The sequence below is a fragment of the Carassius gibelio genome, chromosome A12 (genome assembly GCF_023724105.1).
Source record: "Carassius gibelio isolate Cgi1373 ecotype wild population from Czech Republic chromosome A12, carGib1.2-hapl.c, whole genome shotgun sequence".
NCBI classification, from domain to species: Eukaryota; Metazoa; Chordata; class Actinopteri; order Cypriniformes; family Cyprinidae; genus Carassius; species Carassius gibelio.
Window position 1 is genome coordinate 12,389,527 of NC_068382.1, and position 14,994 is coordinate 12,404,520.

The 14,994-nt window shown below is 37.4% G+C and overlaps 2 protein-coding genes across 3 annotated transcripts; both read right to left on the reverse strand.

The window, feature by feature from the left end:
* Nucleotides 1-805: 805 nt before the first annotated feature.
* Nucleotides 806-4,624, reverse strand: LOC128025490 (forkhead box protein J1-B). Its single transcript, XM_052611903.1, has 3 exons — nucleotides 4,300-4,624; nucleotides 3,582-4,168; nucleotides 806-2,350 (listed from the first exon to the last, which is right to left on the reverse strand). Exons 2-3 carry the CDS (start codon nucleotides 4,134-4,136, stop codon nucleotides 1,550-1,552), a joined length of 1,356 nt encoding a protein of 451 aa, XP_052467863.1. The 5' UTR covers nucleotides 4,137-4,168; nucleotides 4,300-4,624; the 3' UTR covers nucleotides 806-1,549.
* Nucleotides 4,625-5,600: 976 nt separating this feature from the next.
* LOC128025163 (probable E3 ubiquitin-protein ligase MGRN1) lies at nucleotides 5,601-14,929 on the reverse strand. Of its 2 annotated transcripts, XM_052611215.1 has the most exons (17): nucleotides 14,220-14,925; nucleotides 13,788-13,906; nucleotides 13,610-13,698; nucleotides 13,334-13,480; nucleotides 12,891-13,008; nucleotides 12,683-12,749; nucleotides 12,539-12,582; nucleotides 12,023-12,070; nucleotides 11,417-11,485; nucleotides 11,110-11,269; nucleotides 9,802-9,914; nucleotides 9,101-9,297; nucleotides 8,903-9,017; nucleotides 8,025-8,067; nucleotides 7,712-7,828; nucleotides 6,781-6,823; nucleotides 5,601-6,438 (listed from the first exon to the last, which is right to left on the reverse strand). In XM_052611215.1, exons 1-16 carry the CDS (start codon nucleotides 14,305-14,307, stop codon nucleotides 6,786-6,788), a joined length of 1,572 nt encoding a protein of 523 aa, XP_052467175.1. In that variant the 5' UTR covers nucleotides 14,308-14,925; the 3' UTR covers nucleotides 5,601-6,438; nucleotides 6,781-6,785. The 2 variants fall into 2 exon arrangements, with proteins under 2 accessions (XP_052467175.1, XP_052467174.1); XM_052611214.1 differs by lacking the exon at nucleotides 6,781-6,823 and having other exon boundaries at nucleotides 14,220-14,929.
* Between the last annotated feature and the right edge of the window lie 65 nt (nucleotides 14,930-14,994).

Below are 14,994 nucleotides of genomic sequence, written 5' to 3' on the forward strand. Positions count from 1 at the left end.
TAGTCTTTGACTGCTCCATCTGAATGCCGTCCATTGTTTAAAACAAAGATGGCCATCCAAAATCAAGGGACAATGCACACTATAATACATATTATATAAAACATACCAAAGACTTCTGAATACCCTTACAGTGACTTTGACTAAATCATTGTCAATGTATAGGACCAGCCTGTGTGCCAGACTGTCAATTTAGACATGCTTGTCACTCTTTGACACGTCATGGTAATGTAAGGAGAAATGCAGGCCCATCTGGGCATGATTTTACTGTATCAATGATGTCAATCAAACCACTCTGACAATAAATCATGATAGCTTTGTGAAAAGGGACAAGATGGATTCCCGTTTAAGGTGTGGTATGAAGGAGAGATTTTTGTTTGTTATTTTTTTGTGACATAGGAGGAACAATCAAAATACAGCCTTTGTATCCAGCTAGCAAGTCAATGGGACTTTATTAGAAAATCTTTGCCATGAAATTGATCGGCTAAATTCTAGAGAACACACATTTTTAGTACGTGAAGTACTTATTGAGGTGTGTGCACTTTTGAATGTAGACTAAAAAAGTTTTGGTGTTTATAAAAACTGATCAAAATCTGAATTATTAATATAAGTACCACAATGGCTATAAATAGTTAAACATATAGCGTTAGCTTATTCTTATAATGGCAAACAAAGAATGTTGTCCACTAACTTGTATGTGGAATTTTGAGGAACAGAATTAGTATTTTTTGAAAAACGCAAAAATTCTATGGAAACAATGTACATTTATTTAATATCCATATCCAAAAATCAAAAGCTATCAACTGAAAAAGGTTGTACAGATTGACATTTTTATTCAAGTACAGCATCTATTTTGTTTCACGCTGCATATTTTAGTCCATTTCTCAAAGAATCGATACAAGTACACTTCTAGAAGTCATTGCCTTGTAAGACTGCCACCCACAATTCATGCTAAATCTGAGACTAATGCATTACATTTTGAACTGTAGGAGAGCACTTGTGGGACACGTTGCACTCTCAAAGATTATCATAAAAGGGAGAAAATAAATTATGAGTCTAGATCACTGGGCAACAAACGGAGCTAATGTTTCAAAGTGCTTGTGCTGGGTTATTTTGTCTCTGGAAATGATTTTGTGAAGCACTTTGGCTCGTTGCATCCCTTTTCTCTCAAATATGTGATTTTTATATATTTTTTGTTTTTGTTAGAATTATATAAAGCATGGCATTGCCTAAAATATCAAGTAAACTAAAACGGATATATTAGATTGATTAATCAATAAGGAACGAAATGTCAATATCCTAAATAACTACGTTTGTCCCACAACATTTATCCATTTTAAGAAATTTTCCATTGAAAAACAAAAAAAAAACAAATCAAGAATTCAAAGATCAAGAGTGATTATAAATGAATCAGTATATGCTCTTACAAAATGCAAAAGAAGTACAAAGAATAATTACACATAACCTCTCACGTTCTTCATGCTAATGTAGCAAAACAAAAGTCATTAGGTCTTCAGACGAGCAAAGACAGTGCGTATGTATTCAGACATGTTCACAGATATGACTCGGCTCTTTCCCAGAGTTGCATCTCCGAGAAGAATCCCTCACAAAGCCCATAGCCATGATCCAAGGTAAGTGGGATGGCTTGGACTTCCTCTTTAATCTCCCAAGGGTGCTGCTGATGCTGGTGAAACTGATCTGTGAACATTCCCTCGTAATATTGCGGATGGACCTGTACCTGCTGGTGGTGCTGTTGGTGAAAGTCCTCCATGTTGCATCCCATCATGCCGTTCGCCTCTAGGTAAGCACAGGCCTGTTCGTCCTCATTGCTGTAGCCAGGCCCGTGCTGGATCTGGGAAGATAGCTCCATCTCACATCCCAGCGAGCTCAGTGCTGTGTTGATATCCAAATCCTCAAAAGTGCTGTCATTCCCACTTAGCACATCGTCAAAAACAGATGCCAGGTCAAAATCTCCTCTCAGTATGTCTGAAGTTTTGATGTCGGTGGTTAACAGAGGGCTCTTGGAGACTCTGGCCAGCTTGCTGCCTCGTTTGGGGAAGACTTGCTTGCGTTTGTTTCCCGGGACAGGACTTTGGAAGTGGACCATTCCCATTTGTTGGCCAGTCTGACTGCACTGAGAGCCGTATGAAGAGCTGGGAGAGGATAACATTTTGCTCTGTCTTTGGGTATTGAAGTTTGTGGCAGGCATTCGCCGCCGTTTGAAAACCCCATTGACAAACATGTCAGCATACTGCGGGTCGATTTGCCAAAAGCCTCCCTTTCCTGGCTCATCTTTCTGCCTGGGCACTTTCATGAAGCACTTGTTCAGGGACAAGTTATGGCGGATTGAATTCTAAAAGAAAAGAAGAAAAATCTGTTTATTTACGAGTTAACAATAGGTATAGCAGTTTTTTTTTTTTTTGAAAAAAAAAAGCTAATTTAACTAAGCTGTTTGAATACAGAGCCTAATTTTGGATAGAGTGTAGAATATAAACGCGATAACTTTTAGTCACTGAAGAAGACAGCACGCATAAAGGTCCCTATAAAATCCCAGTGTGCAACAGGTAGAGGTGTCCTATTTCATTGGCTCAGAGACAAATGGGGGAAGGGGATGTGTACAGAAGATGAAACGTGGGGAATAAGGCAGACGCTCTCTAGTAATGCAGCGCTTCTAGTTTCACATGATCAGTGGCTCCCTTAAGGATCCCTCATTACGGAAGGAGGACTCAGGAAACCTAGTGCTCTTGGGTATAGTGGTCTCAGCTTCCATCATCAGTCACCCTGACTTATCTATAGATGAGTGCACAGGACTGTTTTGGTAGTGCTGTATCAACAAACACCAATTAATAGTGTCAATTTTGACTCACGAATGAATGACTCTTCAGAAAAAACAGAAACATACAGTGAAATATTCGATTACCAAACAAATGACTGAAATGGTTCTTTATAGTGAGAATCTTAAATATACAGAGCTACAAGTGTATTGTGAGTGCAGAACTACTGACACTTATGAACCGGTTCCTTTCAGTGAATCAGAAACATACAGATATGTAAATGCAGTACGATTATCAAATGAATGACTCGTCTGAGTCGGTTCTTTTTTAGTGAATCATAAACATAAAGTCATACAAGTGGAGTCTGAATCCCGACTGTTTTTAGTGAATCATAAACCTTGAAATTTAATGAATTGAGCAGCAAGTTATTATCTTTACGTTTGATTCAAAAGGTTTAAAAAGTAAACACTTCTTATAAGAAATGCATTAACTTTTTTATATCTGGTCTGGAAAATTGCAATTGAAAAATAATCTGCGATTATCTTATTTAGAAAGAGACTGAATAAAATAATTTTAACAAAAATAATTGTATTTCTTTCCCCCCTACAAAAGTACTAAAAGAATCGTTAAAAGAGCCGTTAAGAAACCTGAATGTTAAGAGGACTCGTAGGTGCACCTGTTTCACAAAATAAATAAATAAATAAATAAATGCTGTTTATCTTTCTCTGTTTTAAAAATCTAAAGATACTGCATTTCAATGCAGAAAAAAAAATCATTAAGTGGATCTCAAAGATAAACAGGTGAAGTTACCTGCCAACTTGGCTCCGCGTATCTGTAGTAGCAGTAATTCTCCGTGATCCAGCTGTATATGGCTGACAGAGTGATTTTGGTTTTGTTGCTAGCTTGCATTGCCATGCAAATCAGCGTGGCATATGAATATGGTGGCTTCACATGGCGGTTTGTTTTATAGTCTATTTCCTCAGACGGATTTGTTTGCGCCGTTATGTAGAGCCCCGCTTGCTGGGGCCCGTATGAATTCGTCAAACTGCTGCAGGACGTCGTGGGATTCCCAGGTGTTTGTGGCATCCCTGTGGCGGCGGTATCTCCAGCAGGTGGGCTGGAGGGCGAGTCGGTGCCCCCCTGCTGGTTTTTGTTGTAGAAGAGGTGTTGCGGATGGCAGCCGGAGCTGGGAGTCCGCTCAGGATTGGCACTGAGGATGGAGAAGTTCTGCAGCCAGTGCAGACTGGTGAGACTGTCGTCAAAGTGAACCGAGCCGCTCACATTGTCCTGATCCTCCGGATGGAGCATCATCCATTTCTCCTTGAATTTATTCGCTATCTCGGGACTCACTAACACTGGCATCATGGGCACGATTTAGTGTTTTTGAAGAAACAGATCTGTAAAACAGACAGCGTTGCTTGAAATTTCAAAAATTAACAGTTAATAAAAAATGAACAGTATGTATTTTGTAAGCGTATAATCCATCACAAGGTTGGGCAAAACGAAATCCCTCAAATCAAATGCCTACCTGCGCAATGAAAACACACCGAGGACCTTTCGGTTTGACCCGTAACGGTGAATATCTCTCCGTCCGTTAGATACAGCCCGTTCGCCTCAGTGCAACAAGTGCAGCGGATCCACAAAATTAGACATGTCCTGACATCGACTGTGTAAAAGTATCATTCCATTCCTGTCTTTAAGAAAGCCATGTAGAAACACTTTTACGTTTTCGCAAGCGAGTGAATAAGAGAGAAATGAGCTGTAGGCTTTGCACTCTGCCGTTTTGCCTGTTTCTTAATAGCCCTTTAAATGTTGACGCTCTCTGATTGGCTGAGAGCTCCAGAGTTCAACATGTCATTGTCCCTCGCGAGGAGTGCTTTCAACCACACATCCGCGCAAAATATGACAGGTGCTCATTTATTTTGCAATTATAGCAATTTATTAAATGATTAAATTAAGCATTCTTTTTTAAACCTCGTGAACTGACACATATTTACTAATTTAAGTGCAGCCCATAAACATATACATTAATATGTTTTGAGTTTTATTTATTATTATTATTATCAGCATCCTTATCTTTTTTATTTTTATTATTATTCTTTCTCGACATAAATTTTACTTTTTACGATGCTTCATCATGTCTGAAGTGAGTCGTTAAAATGTCGTTGGTAATAAACGAGGCGCGCGCGCCAAGAGTTTAAGAAAGGCGCACAAATGAAAAGAGTGAAGTGCAATAAAAGGAGCGCGCCACTCATCCCGCCGGAGGAGACCTCTGTTCTCTCGTCACAGTCAGAGAGCAGTGACTTAAACACCGCATTGTCCAACAAATAGCCGTTAGGCTCATTAAACCCTTTTAAAGTTGGGCTCTGTATTTTGGTAAAATATTTCAGGTGATAGGAGAAACTACAGCATAAACTACAGCCGTTTCGTCTAATAAATACGTGAACGTTTTTATAAAACAGTGAATACACTGCCACCATCTGGCTTAATATGTTTTTCACACTACAGTAGGCTCAGATAATATCTGTCTTGTCTCATTTATTCCAATCCTGTGGAATTTTCAGCAGCCATTATCTGAGTCTTCAGAGTCACAAAATTATCGGTTTACATTAGAAATTATTCTAACACGCTAATTTGGTGCTCAGTTATGAAAACAGTTTTACTAAATATGTTTGTGGAAAACATATTTTAGGATTCTTTGATGGATACAAAGTTCAAAAGCTTACATTTTATATTTAGTGTATTTATTGGAATTAGGGTTTATGTCAAAACATCATCAATAATTTCATATAATTTATGACTTAAAATAAATAACCACAGTGACTCATATTTGTGTACAACACTTTATGATAAAACAATTTGACTACATACAAATATACATCACTTTTAAAGGTGCCTGACATATAGAAGCAGCAGTGAATTCACTAAAAAGCATCACATATGTCACTGTAAATGATGGCAGATCCCTCTATAAACTACTTATTAAAGCTTCAAAAAGTGCTACAGCTTCCCGCTTTTTATGTTTCCACATGAAGGGACAGCCACACAGTACTATAAGGCACAAAACAAAATAATAAGATACAGACATAGAGGATTACTTCAGCTGGATAACTGTTTATAGCCCGTATCATACTGCAATCTGATGCACTTAGTGATATATATATATATATTTTTTTTTTTAATTCTAACAAGTACACAGTCATAAATCACCATGAAGCTGCATACATCAAAGAGATTGGGCATCCATTAAAAGATTTTGAATCATTCAAAATTTCTGAACTCTCACAGCAAAAGCTATAAGCGTCTTATAAATAAAGATTCTTTTTTAAGTTTTCTTGAAGGTAGTGTGTTAGATTTATGTGAAGTTTTTCTACTACACAGTGAAATGTCTAGGACTCTTTAATACACAATTTTGATCGTTCTACTCGAGAAGTAATTGTCTTAATTGAGACAGGGTAGCATTCATGAACAATAGTGTGCTGGAATGGGAATAGTGTGATTTGCGTAGCAGAGATTGAAACAGCGGATTGATGAAACTGGCACAACAGGGGCGTTTATGAAGTGAGCCGCTCATCCTCCATGCGCAGGGTGCTGGGGAGGCAGAGCAGGGGCTGACTGGAGCTGCTGGTGCTCTGACTCCTCAGGCTTTCTATGGACTCCGATGACCCTGAGGAAGGGTGAATATAAGTGAAGTGAGAATGGAGGAGAAAATTCACTTGATTTTTCTCAAGATCTCTTGAATAAAAAGGGCTTAAGGTTACAATTATTAGTTCAGGCCAGCTTGGTCTTACATTTGAATTTTCTTTATTGACAACAGTTTTTCATCTATCATGGTGATATAGTATGAGAAGGTGTGTCCAAACTTGTGGTAATATAATTGTGTTTACATGTGACTTAGAAATAACTATTATGAACGGACTATTAAAGCGACTGGTAGAAAAATGGAAAACCAGTAAAAAAAAAAAGGAAAAAAAAAAGGAGTGAAATATTCATGACATTGATGACCTACCAGAGTCAACATTCCTCTACAGCAGTGGACCATGACTCAGACGCTATGTGTGTTAACAGCAAGCCGAGTTAGAGTAAGAAAGAGAGAGGGTTAGGAGACAGTACAGCATTAGACATGCTTCAGACACACAGAACCAGCATGGAAGCTCATTTCTGCCACATGAGGAAAAAATATCCTGCTTTGGTAAATCATAAATCAAAGTTATGGGATACTATGTCATTAAGATTAAAAATTGAAATTGATATGAACCCAAATCATTTTTTTGTCATACTGATCTAGTATTTTATAAATTTGACTTACAATAATGACTTAGTATCTCATAATTTCGACTGTTTATGTGGTGAAAATGGACTATAGCACAATATATATTCTTCTTAGTTAAATGTAAAATAAAAATTCAAAACATTTTATTATGAAATTTAACAGACTGATTTAATTACAAGTTACATTTCAATACTATAATAGTAAACTATTCATATCTTATTCAAAATACTAATCCTGTGTACTGTTTTTGAAATTATAATTACAAAACTTGTAAAATAAAAAAACATTTAATCAAATCACATTTTTATCTCAAACACATTTTCAAGACTTACACTAAGAGAACAGTAAAAATGCTTTTACAGACTGACATTTTTATATATATATATATATATATATATATATATATATATATATATATATATATATATAAAGAGAAGCTTTCCTGGTAGAACTGCTGAGCAAAGAAAGCATCAATAACAGAGAAGGTTCACACAGCACAGCATCAGTTCTGCCTGAATTTAGATTTTTTTCAACTTTTGCATTTTCTCAAAGTCAATCAGGGTGTAAAAGACACCCCACCTTTGAAAAAGGACACAAAGGAACTATTTACTATTAGTTAATGGGGGTGTCAGGATTGTGAGGCATTGAGTGTATGTTAGTGGCTCACCAGGCAGGGCCAGGTCTGCTGAGGGGTCACTTTCTGTCCGGCTCAGGCTGCTGCGCTCACTGTGGCAGTCCTGTAGGATTTCACTCACAGACACACTCAGCGATCTGCTCTCTGAACCTGCCAACATCACATGATTAACATGGTTTGTTCTCCATCACTGTTACACAGCTGCATCACAACCAAAGCCTGAGATGATGGAAGTCTATATATATATATATATATATATATATATATATATATATATTCAAATAGCATGGCCACTTTACATAAAATGCTTTATTTTAATGCTGATTTGCACATCAAGTTTGCAAACCTGAATTTGGGAATCCTGGTTTGGTGGACACACCCTCTGTTGCCTGTTGGGAAATAAATTAGGATGAGCTGTTTTTTTATTTTTATTTTTTTCAGGTTGTGGAAAATGATAAGCAGTGTAGGTTGTTTGCTAGTTTGCATTTCTTTATCAGTCGTGTGGAACCAGGTAAAACCCACAGAACTATGCAAACTAATTCATGGAATTACACAGTCAGCTCATCCGTGCCACGAGTCACACACAAACACAATGATCGTTTACAGGAAATAAATTTGTTAATAAAACTAAAAACTATTCTACAGTTTTTATGCCACAAACAAGAACTAGAGTATGAAAACTTCTCGTTAAACAGTAGTTTCTGCTTGCCTTTAAGTACCCTGTTAAAATAAAGCCATCTGCTCACTGGGTTACACTTTATTTTAAAGTGACGTTGTTATAGCGTACAGTAATTACACAGTACCGACCAAGTCATATTAATGCACTATTACTCTACTAAATCATGTACTATGGGGCAGAGCTTCTCAACTCTGGCCCTCAAGGTCCACTTTCCCGCAGAGTTCAGCTCCAACCCTGATCAGACACACCTGAACAAGCTAATGAAGGTGTTCAGGTTTACTGGAAAGCTACAGGTAGGTGAGTTTGATCAAGATTAAAGCTAAACTTTGCAGGAAAGTGGACCTCGAGGGCCAGAGTTGAGAACCCCATCTATAAGGTTAAGGTTTAGTGTAGGGTTAGTTCTTGTAATTATGCATAATTAACTGTTATTACTATAGTAAGTACTTGTAATGTGTAACAATACCTTAAAATAAAGTGTTACCCATTACCGGCTTGTCAGTGGGCATCATTTCACAAGTACAGAGAAGAAACTGACAGTGGCTGACCTCAGTGGGACTGAGACTACAGGGCAGAACAGACCGAGGCTGGCCATCAGAGAGCTCCAACATCTTTTCTTCGTCTTCCTCCTCCTGTATGGGGGATGAGGAAGAACGTGTAGACCTGGAAACATAACACATGTCACTTGGAAAAAACTACATTTTTTGAGCATTTTCAGAGCGAATATTTTCACAATACGGACTTACCCATCTGGTGACTTGCTACCTTTGCCCTTCATCGATGTGGTTTCTGCACTCAGGTTAAGAGGATCCCCCATCTCCCCAGAAAACTGGATCTCCTCATAGAGAGGTGCAGATGGGATTGAAGGGGACATGGGTTGCACCCCATTCAGGGCTTCCAGAAGTGAGATAGGCTCATAGCCAGGGGGAATGTTGTCTGCATTCTGAGATTTTAAAAAAATCTGTGTCAATAGTAAACTTCTGACATATTGCCATGTAGAGGCAAAATAATTTGAAGGTTTTGTTTTAAGAATTATGACAGGAAATATATTTTTTAATGTTAATATTAAAGTTCTTTTGTACTTTGGATATATCAAACAATCTTTAAAAAAAAGATCTGCAAAAAAATTTCTCTGTTCTGTTTTTAACAATACTTATAAAAAAATTTATTGAGCACCAAATCAGCATATACTATATTTTGAATATGCTTTCTCTTTTTAACTGTAATATTTCAGAACATTACTGTTTTATTGTATTTTGGAACAAATAAATGAGTAATGGCTATACGCCACTGAAAACCTGAAATAGCATTCATAACTGTACTGGAGTGAAATGCGAAACATGATTCCACTGGACAAAATCAATACATCTGTAGCAACACAGTGGAAAAGGATCCAGGATGTGTTAATAATCTGGAGGACAGGATGAAGTATGAGTGTGAACTTTACCGAATGCTCAGTATGGTCAGAGCTCTGGGACAACACTGGGCTAAAGGACACTGGTGAGAGAGAGGCAGCTGTTTTCTTCCTCACGGCTCGAATCTGGAGCAGGGCTCTGAATGCTGGGGCAGTGAGAGGAGAAGAAAAGGTCAGGTGGGGTAAAGGGATACAAACAAGTGCAGTGTGCATAAACAAACACAGGTGCTGCATCTTCACATTGCAGCTTAAAAGTAACAAGATTCATTTGGCTACTAAAAAGGGGGTAAATATTTGCACAGCTGGTCTTCCTGTTGAAGCAAAATCAGTGCACATTCTTTCAGTGAAGAAGTTCTATAGGGCAGAAACACTTTATGCAAGTACACTAAAGCGTGGCCAACTCACCACAGTCCTGCTGTAAATAGTATCTTATTAGCATGCTTCTCCTTCAAGGTATAGCTTGCCCAAAAATGAAAATTTGCTGAGAATTTACTCATTGGCACACAATAAGAAAAAATGATTAAAAAAAATGATAAGTTTGCTTTTTCATCAAAACAGATTTGGAGAAAATTTGAATGAGATAATTTGCTCGCAATGGGTTTTCTAAAAAATGTATCATTAAGATGGGGTTTTTTTTTTTTTAAATCTATCATTAAGATGTTTAAACTGTCATTTCTGGTCAAAATAACAGTCCATAATCCATAATAATGTTTTCTCCAGTAAAAAATCCATCCGCTGTTGTAATTCCATATCAAAATGCACCACCATTCATCTTAATGATACATTTATTACAAACTCTCATTCTGACGGCACCCAATCACTGCAGAGAATCTATTGGTGAGCAAGTGATGTAATGCTCCATTTCTCCAAATCTGTTCCGATGAACAAACAAACTCATCTAAATTTCAGTTCATTTTCGGCCAATGTTCATTTTTGGGTGAACTAGCCCTATGAAGCATCAAGGAAATGTGTTTTTTTTATTACAATATATCCACTGAAAATGCCTTGATGTCTTACAGTATTTCACAAATGGGAAGAAAAGCTAAATCAAATAATCCTTAGTACATGACATCCCCAGCAGATGGCACTGTTCAACAGTCACATGATCTGTACCGCACTAAGGACTATTCATCACGAAGAACGATAAAATATAATAACAGAGGGGCAAGGGGTTAAAGCACAATGGTAAATCACTACATATTCGATTTAAAAAATGATCCCTCAGCCTTTTATCTTTATGGCCATACCCACTTTAAAGGTTCGGATCATTTAGCGGAGCAAATCTGAATAATAATGGAGGAACAATACAGGAAGCTCAGGCGTTGATTAATGAGTACTTACGCAGTCTGCAGATTGGGCAGTTGTTGGCCTGGTAACGCAGTGTGTCAGCACAGGCATTGCACAGACACAGGTGCCTGCAAGGGAGAATGAGTGTGTCACGCAGGTCCGACAAACAAACCACACACTCGCTGCTGTTGTCACTGTTCTCATCCTCCGTGGACTGAAGGGAGAAGACAAAACAAAACACTGTAAAACAGTACGTGAAAACAGAGACCGAAAAAGGCAGGATGGATACTGTATTACCAGTTGTGCGTGTCATATCTCATTTGCCTGAAATTCTCTGGCACACTGTGGGGACATGATTTACCTTTGTCTCCTGATTGTTCCGGTTTTCAATGCCGTAAATCTCCTGCAGAAGATAGCTCACCCGGTCCACCTAAAGGACGAGCATGCGATACATAAATGAAGATTTCTGGCATGAGAAACATCACAGCACAGATCAAAACACTCATTATCTTTTTCATGAAGATACACGGCCTGATTACTGCTTCCACACAAGTGCAGTGGATAAGTGTGCATGAGTGTGGACGGATCATACGAAATTATTTATCATACCTAATATCATACCTATTTATCATACCTAAATCTGTAATGGATATACACATTATATTACATATAGAATATTTTATGTGTTTAACGTAAAAAGAAAACAAATTATCATCACTGCAATACATTTATTACTAAAATATACAGTGAACTTTTCAAATCAGAAGATATCCCCACTAAAAGATTTTTGGTGGTGCAAACAATTTATTTCCGAAGCAATATTTTCATTAGTGTTCTATCAGCTTTTACATCTGAATATTTGAATTTACCTTTACAAATGCACACATAATGTCTTGATATATTATAAAACATAACATTTTGAATACTGATACTCTTACATTAAATAAAGAGACACAAAAATACTTACGATCTGCTTCTGTTTCAAAGGTTTCACAGAGAAACTGCCATCAACATGCTGTAAGTGAGGGAATATATAAAGCATTACTATTATAAAAACAACAGAACAAGCTGATAAGGTAAAGATTTTAGTGCACCAAGAATGTGAGAGATCAAATAGACGCAAATAAAACATCACAGGCTCTTCGTGATGCTTTCTGTGGGAACTTTTGTTCTACACAAGGCTAAATTATGTTAATTCTGTCTATCTTCATTTTCTAATTGACTACAAAACAATTTCCAGGATTCCAGCTATTATTGACCAATGCATTTCTGACAGTGACTTTAAAGAGCCTGATAAAAAAGGAAAACATTTAAGCTTTTCCATGATCATGTGAACCATGAATCTCAAACCATCCTGCCTCTATAAAATCCTGCCTGGTTAATGACTGACTCAACGTTATTCAGTGTTACAAAACTTTACCAAATGCTCACGAGCCTTCAGCTGACATTCTTGAGTGGAAAACAGATCTAAAGAAATACACACCCTTTCAAAAGCCGCCAAGAGAACATGTGCATGCCCGGTGACATCTGTAACAGAAAACACAATGTTTTGTGAGATAACAGTATTAAATGATATTATATAATTCTAACTGATTATATTTTTCATGATCAAATATTTTTCACCAACCATCTCCATCATCCACTATTGCTTTGACCACCAAAGGGAAAACGCCTTTGTCCAGATCAAAGTTCAGCTACAGAAATATTTCAATGTTTAATTCTCAAAACACATGACACCTAACTGTACGCAATAGTTTTTTTAAAAACATCACATCACATGACACTGATGCAAAGGCCCTAAGTGTCTACAGAAACACAATCTCAGAAAATCCCACCTCTTCAGGTTTCCATTTGGTGAAATCAATCTTGAAGGAAGGTAGAGAAAATTGCTGATTTATCCCTCCCTTATAATGGACCGTCTCAGACACCATTGAAGGGCTCTTGGGGCTGTATCTTTCAAAATAAAATTGTAGTGATAATAACCAACACTTAATATCAATTTCTAATAATGTACAGTAAAACATAGTGACCATTGTAAAAGGGCTTAATCGTTTGTATATAGACCAAGTGCTCATTGTACCGCTGTTTCCAAGGAATTAATTAAGTTGTTGTCTAGATTCCATTGGTTTATGTTTCTTTGGAAACTTCTAATTATCATCTAATCCTTTTCCTCTATAAGAAATTCACTTAGTTACAAAAGTTTACACAACAAGCATATTGATTTAGCATCCTTCAACTGCAGAAACTTTACCCAATGTACCACTCAGCGGAAGCTTACATTGCCATCCCATTGGCAAACTCCTCAAAGGCTTGACAGTATAATGTAATAGCCACTCTGGCATCAGTATCAAAGCAGAATTCAACACTGTAAAGGAGTCTAGGATCTCCTGTGTCCTCCGGGGTGCTGTCAGAATCATCTTTATACCTGCAAAAACAATCAAAATACAAAAGTTGGTTGTCAAACATCCACACATTTATCTCTTATTTCAGCATATATTCTACAGTGTGGGGTCATGAGCAGCCCCCTCAAGCCATAACTATATTCAGAATATACTTGACAAGTCGTAATGAATCCTTCCTGATGTTCACCAAACTCCTCAGCGTCTTCACAGGCTCCTGCGGTGCCGGGGTCACGTAGGGAAACTGTGGAGAACAGGGCAAAAAACGAATGTGTGAGGATGACATAACGTGTCAAACTCTTGAAAGTTTTGAGCTCGTTTAATTTTGGTCACCTGCACAGGTCTGTTGCCTAGGAAATTCAAATCCATATTTTCTCCAAAGAGATATCCTTCAGGATGGGGCGTGTCGAACTTTTCTCCTCCCATGAAAAAATGGCTGGTGAAATAATTTCCTGCAATAAAGCCATTAGGGAGATTATTATCTGCGATGGATGTGTTCATTAGACAAAGTTGACACAGGATGATGTTTTAATGCATCCATGAGGACTTCAAATTAGTATAGAATTTCTACATATTAAATCACTGCCAAAGTTAATGTAAAAAGCAGAATTAGACATTTAAAAGAAAATGTTTAAATGGAAAGTAACAAATGTAAATATTGTGTGACAATCCATGATTGACACCAAAAACGGTAAAAATGCACACTGCATCAGACTTCATAATGAAGCTAACGTTTGTCAACACTGTACTTTCGTGGCATTTTACCTGTTTTGGGAGGATATCTGTACGCCGAGTTGGCTTGAATATCGATATCTTCAACTCCAGCAATCCTCCTGCTCAGTATTGAACCCATGTTTAAGTGTAAATAGCTCCTGAAAACCGATATATGTGGATAAAGGAAGATTTGTTTGCACAGTTAGCTGGATACGGTTTGCTTCCTCCGCTATGGATACATTCCCATCTCTGGCGACAACAAGAACTGCAAGAAACCAACTTCTGTATCTGCGTTTGCGTTTTAGCTTTTGTGGAAAAAACAGTGACTTGAGTAAAATCAGTTAACTCAAAAGTAGACGTCAAATAAACGACTTTTCATCGGTGGACAAAATAAAAACAAAAACAAGACTATTGAAAAAGACTCTCTTCTGAGAAACCCATTTTCTCGCGAGGCGGGATTTTCTGAGAGCAAAGGATATTGGGATATGTTGTACCAGTCTACCTTCCATCCATTCCTGCTCTCAGCTGACTTGGAAAGAAGGCACACCACAAAAGCTTAAAATGAAACCTTATGGATGACAATTAAATAATCAAATAGTGTTTATTTTCTGTCTGTGTATAAGATGTGATGCGTTTTTGTAGTTAAAGCATATCATTTTAACACGCGCAGGCATGCACTGTTATTAAAAGTAAAATCAATGTAAATGTTGTCGTCACATGCTACACTACAAAGAACTCCGCTAAAGTACATCTTGGGTCTTCTGTTATGATGCTAGTGATTCAATTGGTGTTGAAAGATTTGTTTACCATATTTGGGAAGGTTGTG

Coding starts and splice junctions, on each gene's coding strand:
- LOC128025490 (XM_052611903.1), bottom strand. CDS start 4,136: ATGATGCCAGTGTTAGTGAGTCCCGAGATAGCGAATAAATTCAAGGAG. Junction 2,351..3,581: donor ACGCGGAGCCAAGTTGGCAG/GTAACTTCACCT, acceptor CTTTTCTTTTAG/AATTCAATCCGCCATAACTT.
- LOC128025163 (XM_052611214.1), bottom strand. CDS start 14,307: ATGGGTTCAATACTGAGCAGGAGGATTGCTGGAGTTGAAGATATCGAT. Junction 13,481..13,609: donor GATTCATTACGACTTGTCAA/GTATATTCTGAA, acceptor TTGTTTTTGCAG/GTATAAAGATGATTCTGACA. Junction 7,829..8,024: donor ACCAGGATTCCCAAATTCAG/GTTTGCAAACTT, acceptor TGATGTTGGCAG/GTTCAGAGAGCAGATCGCTG.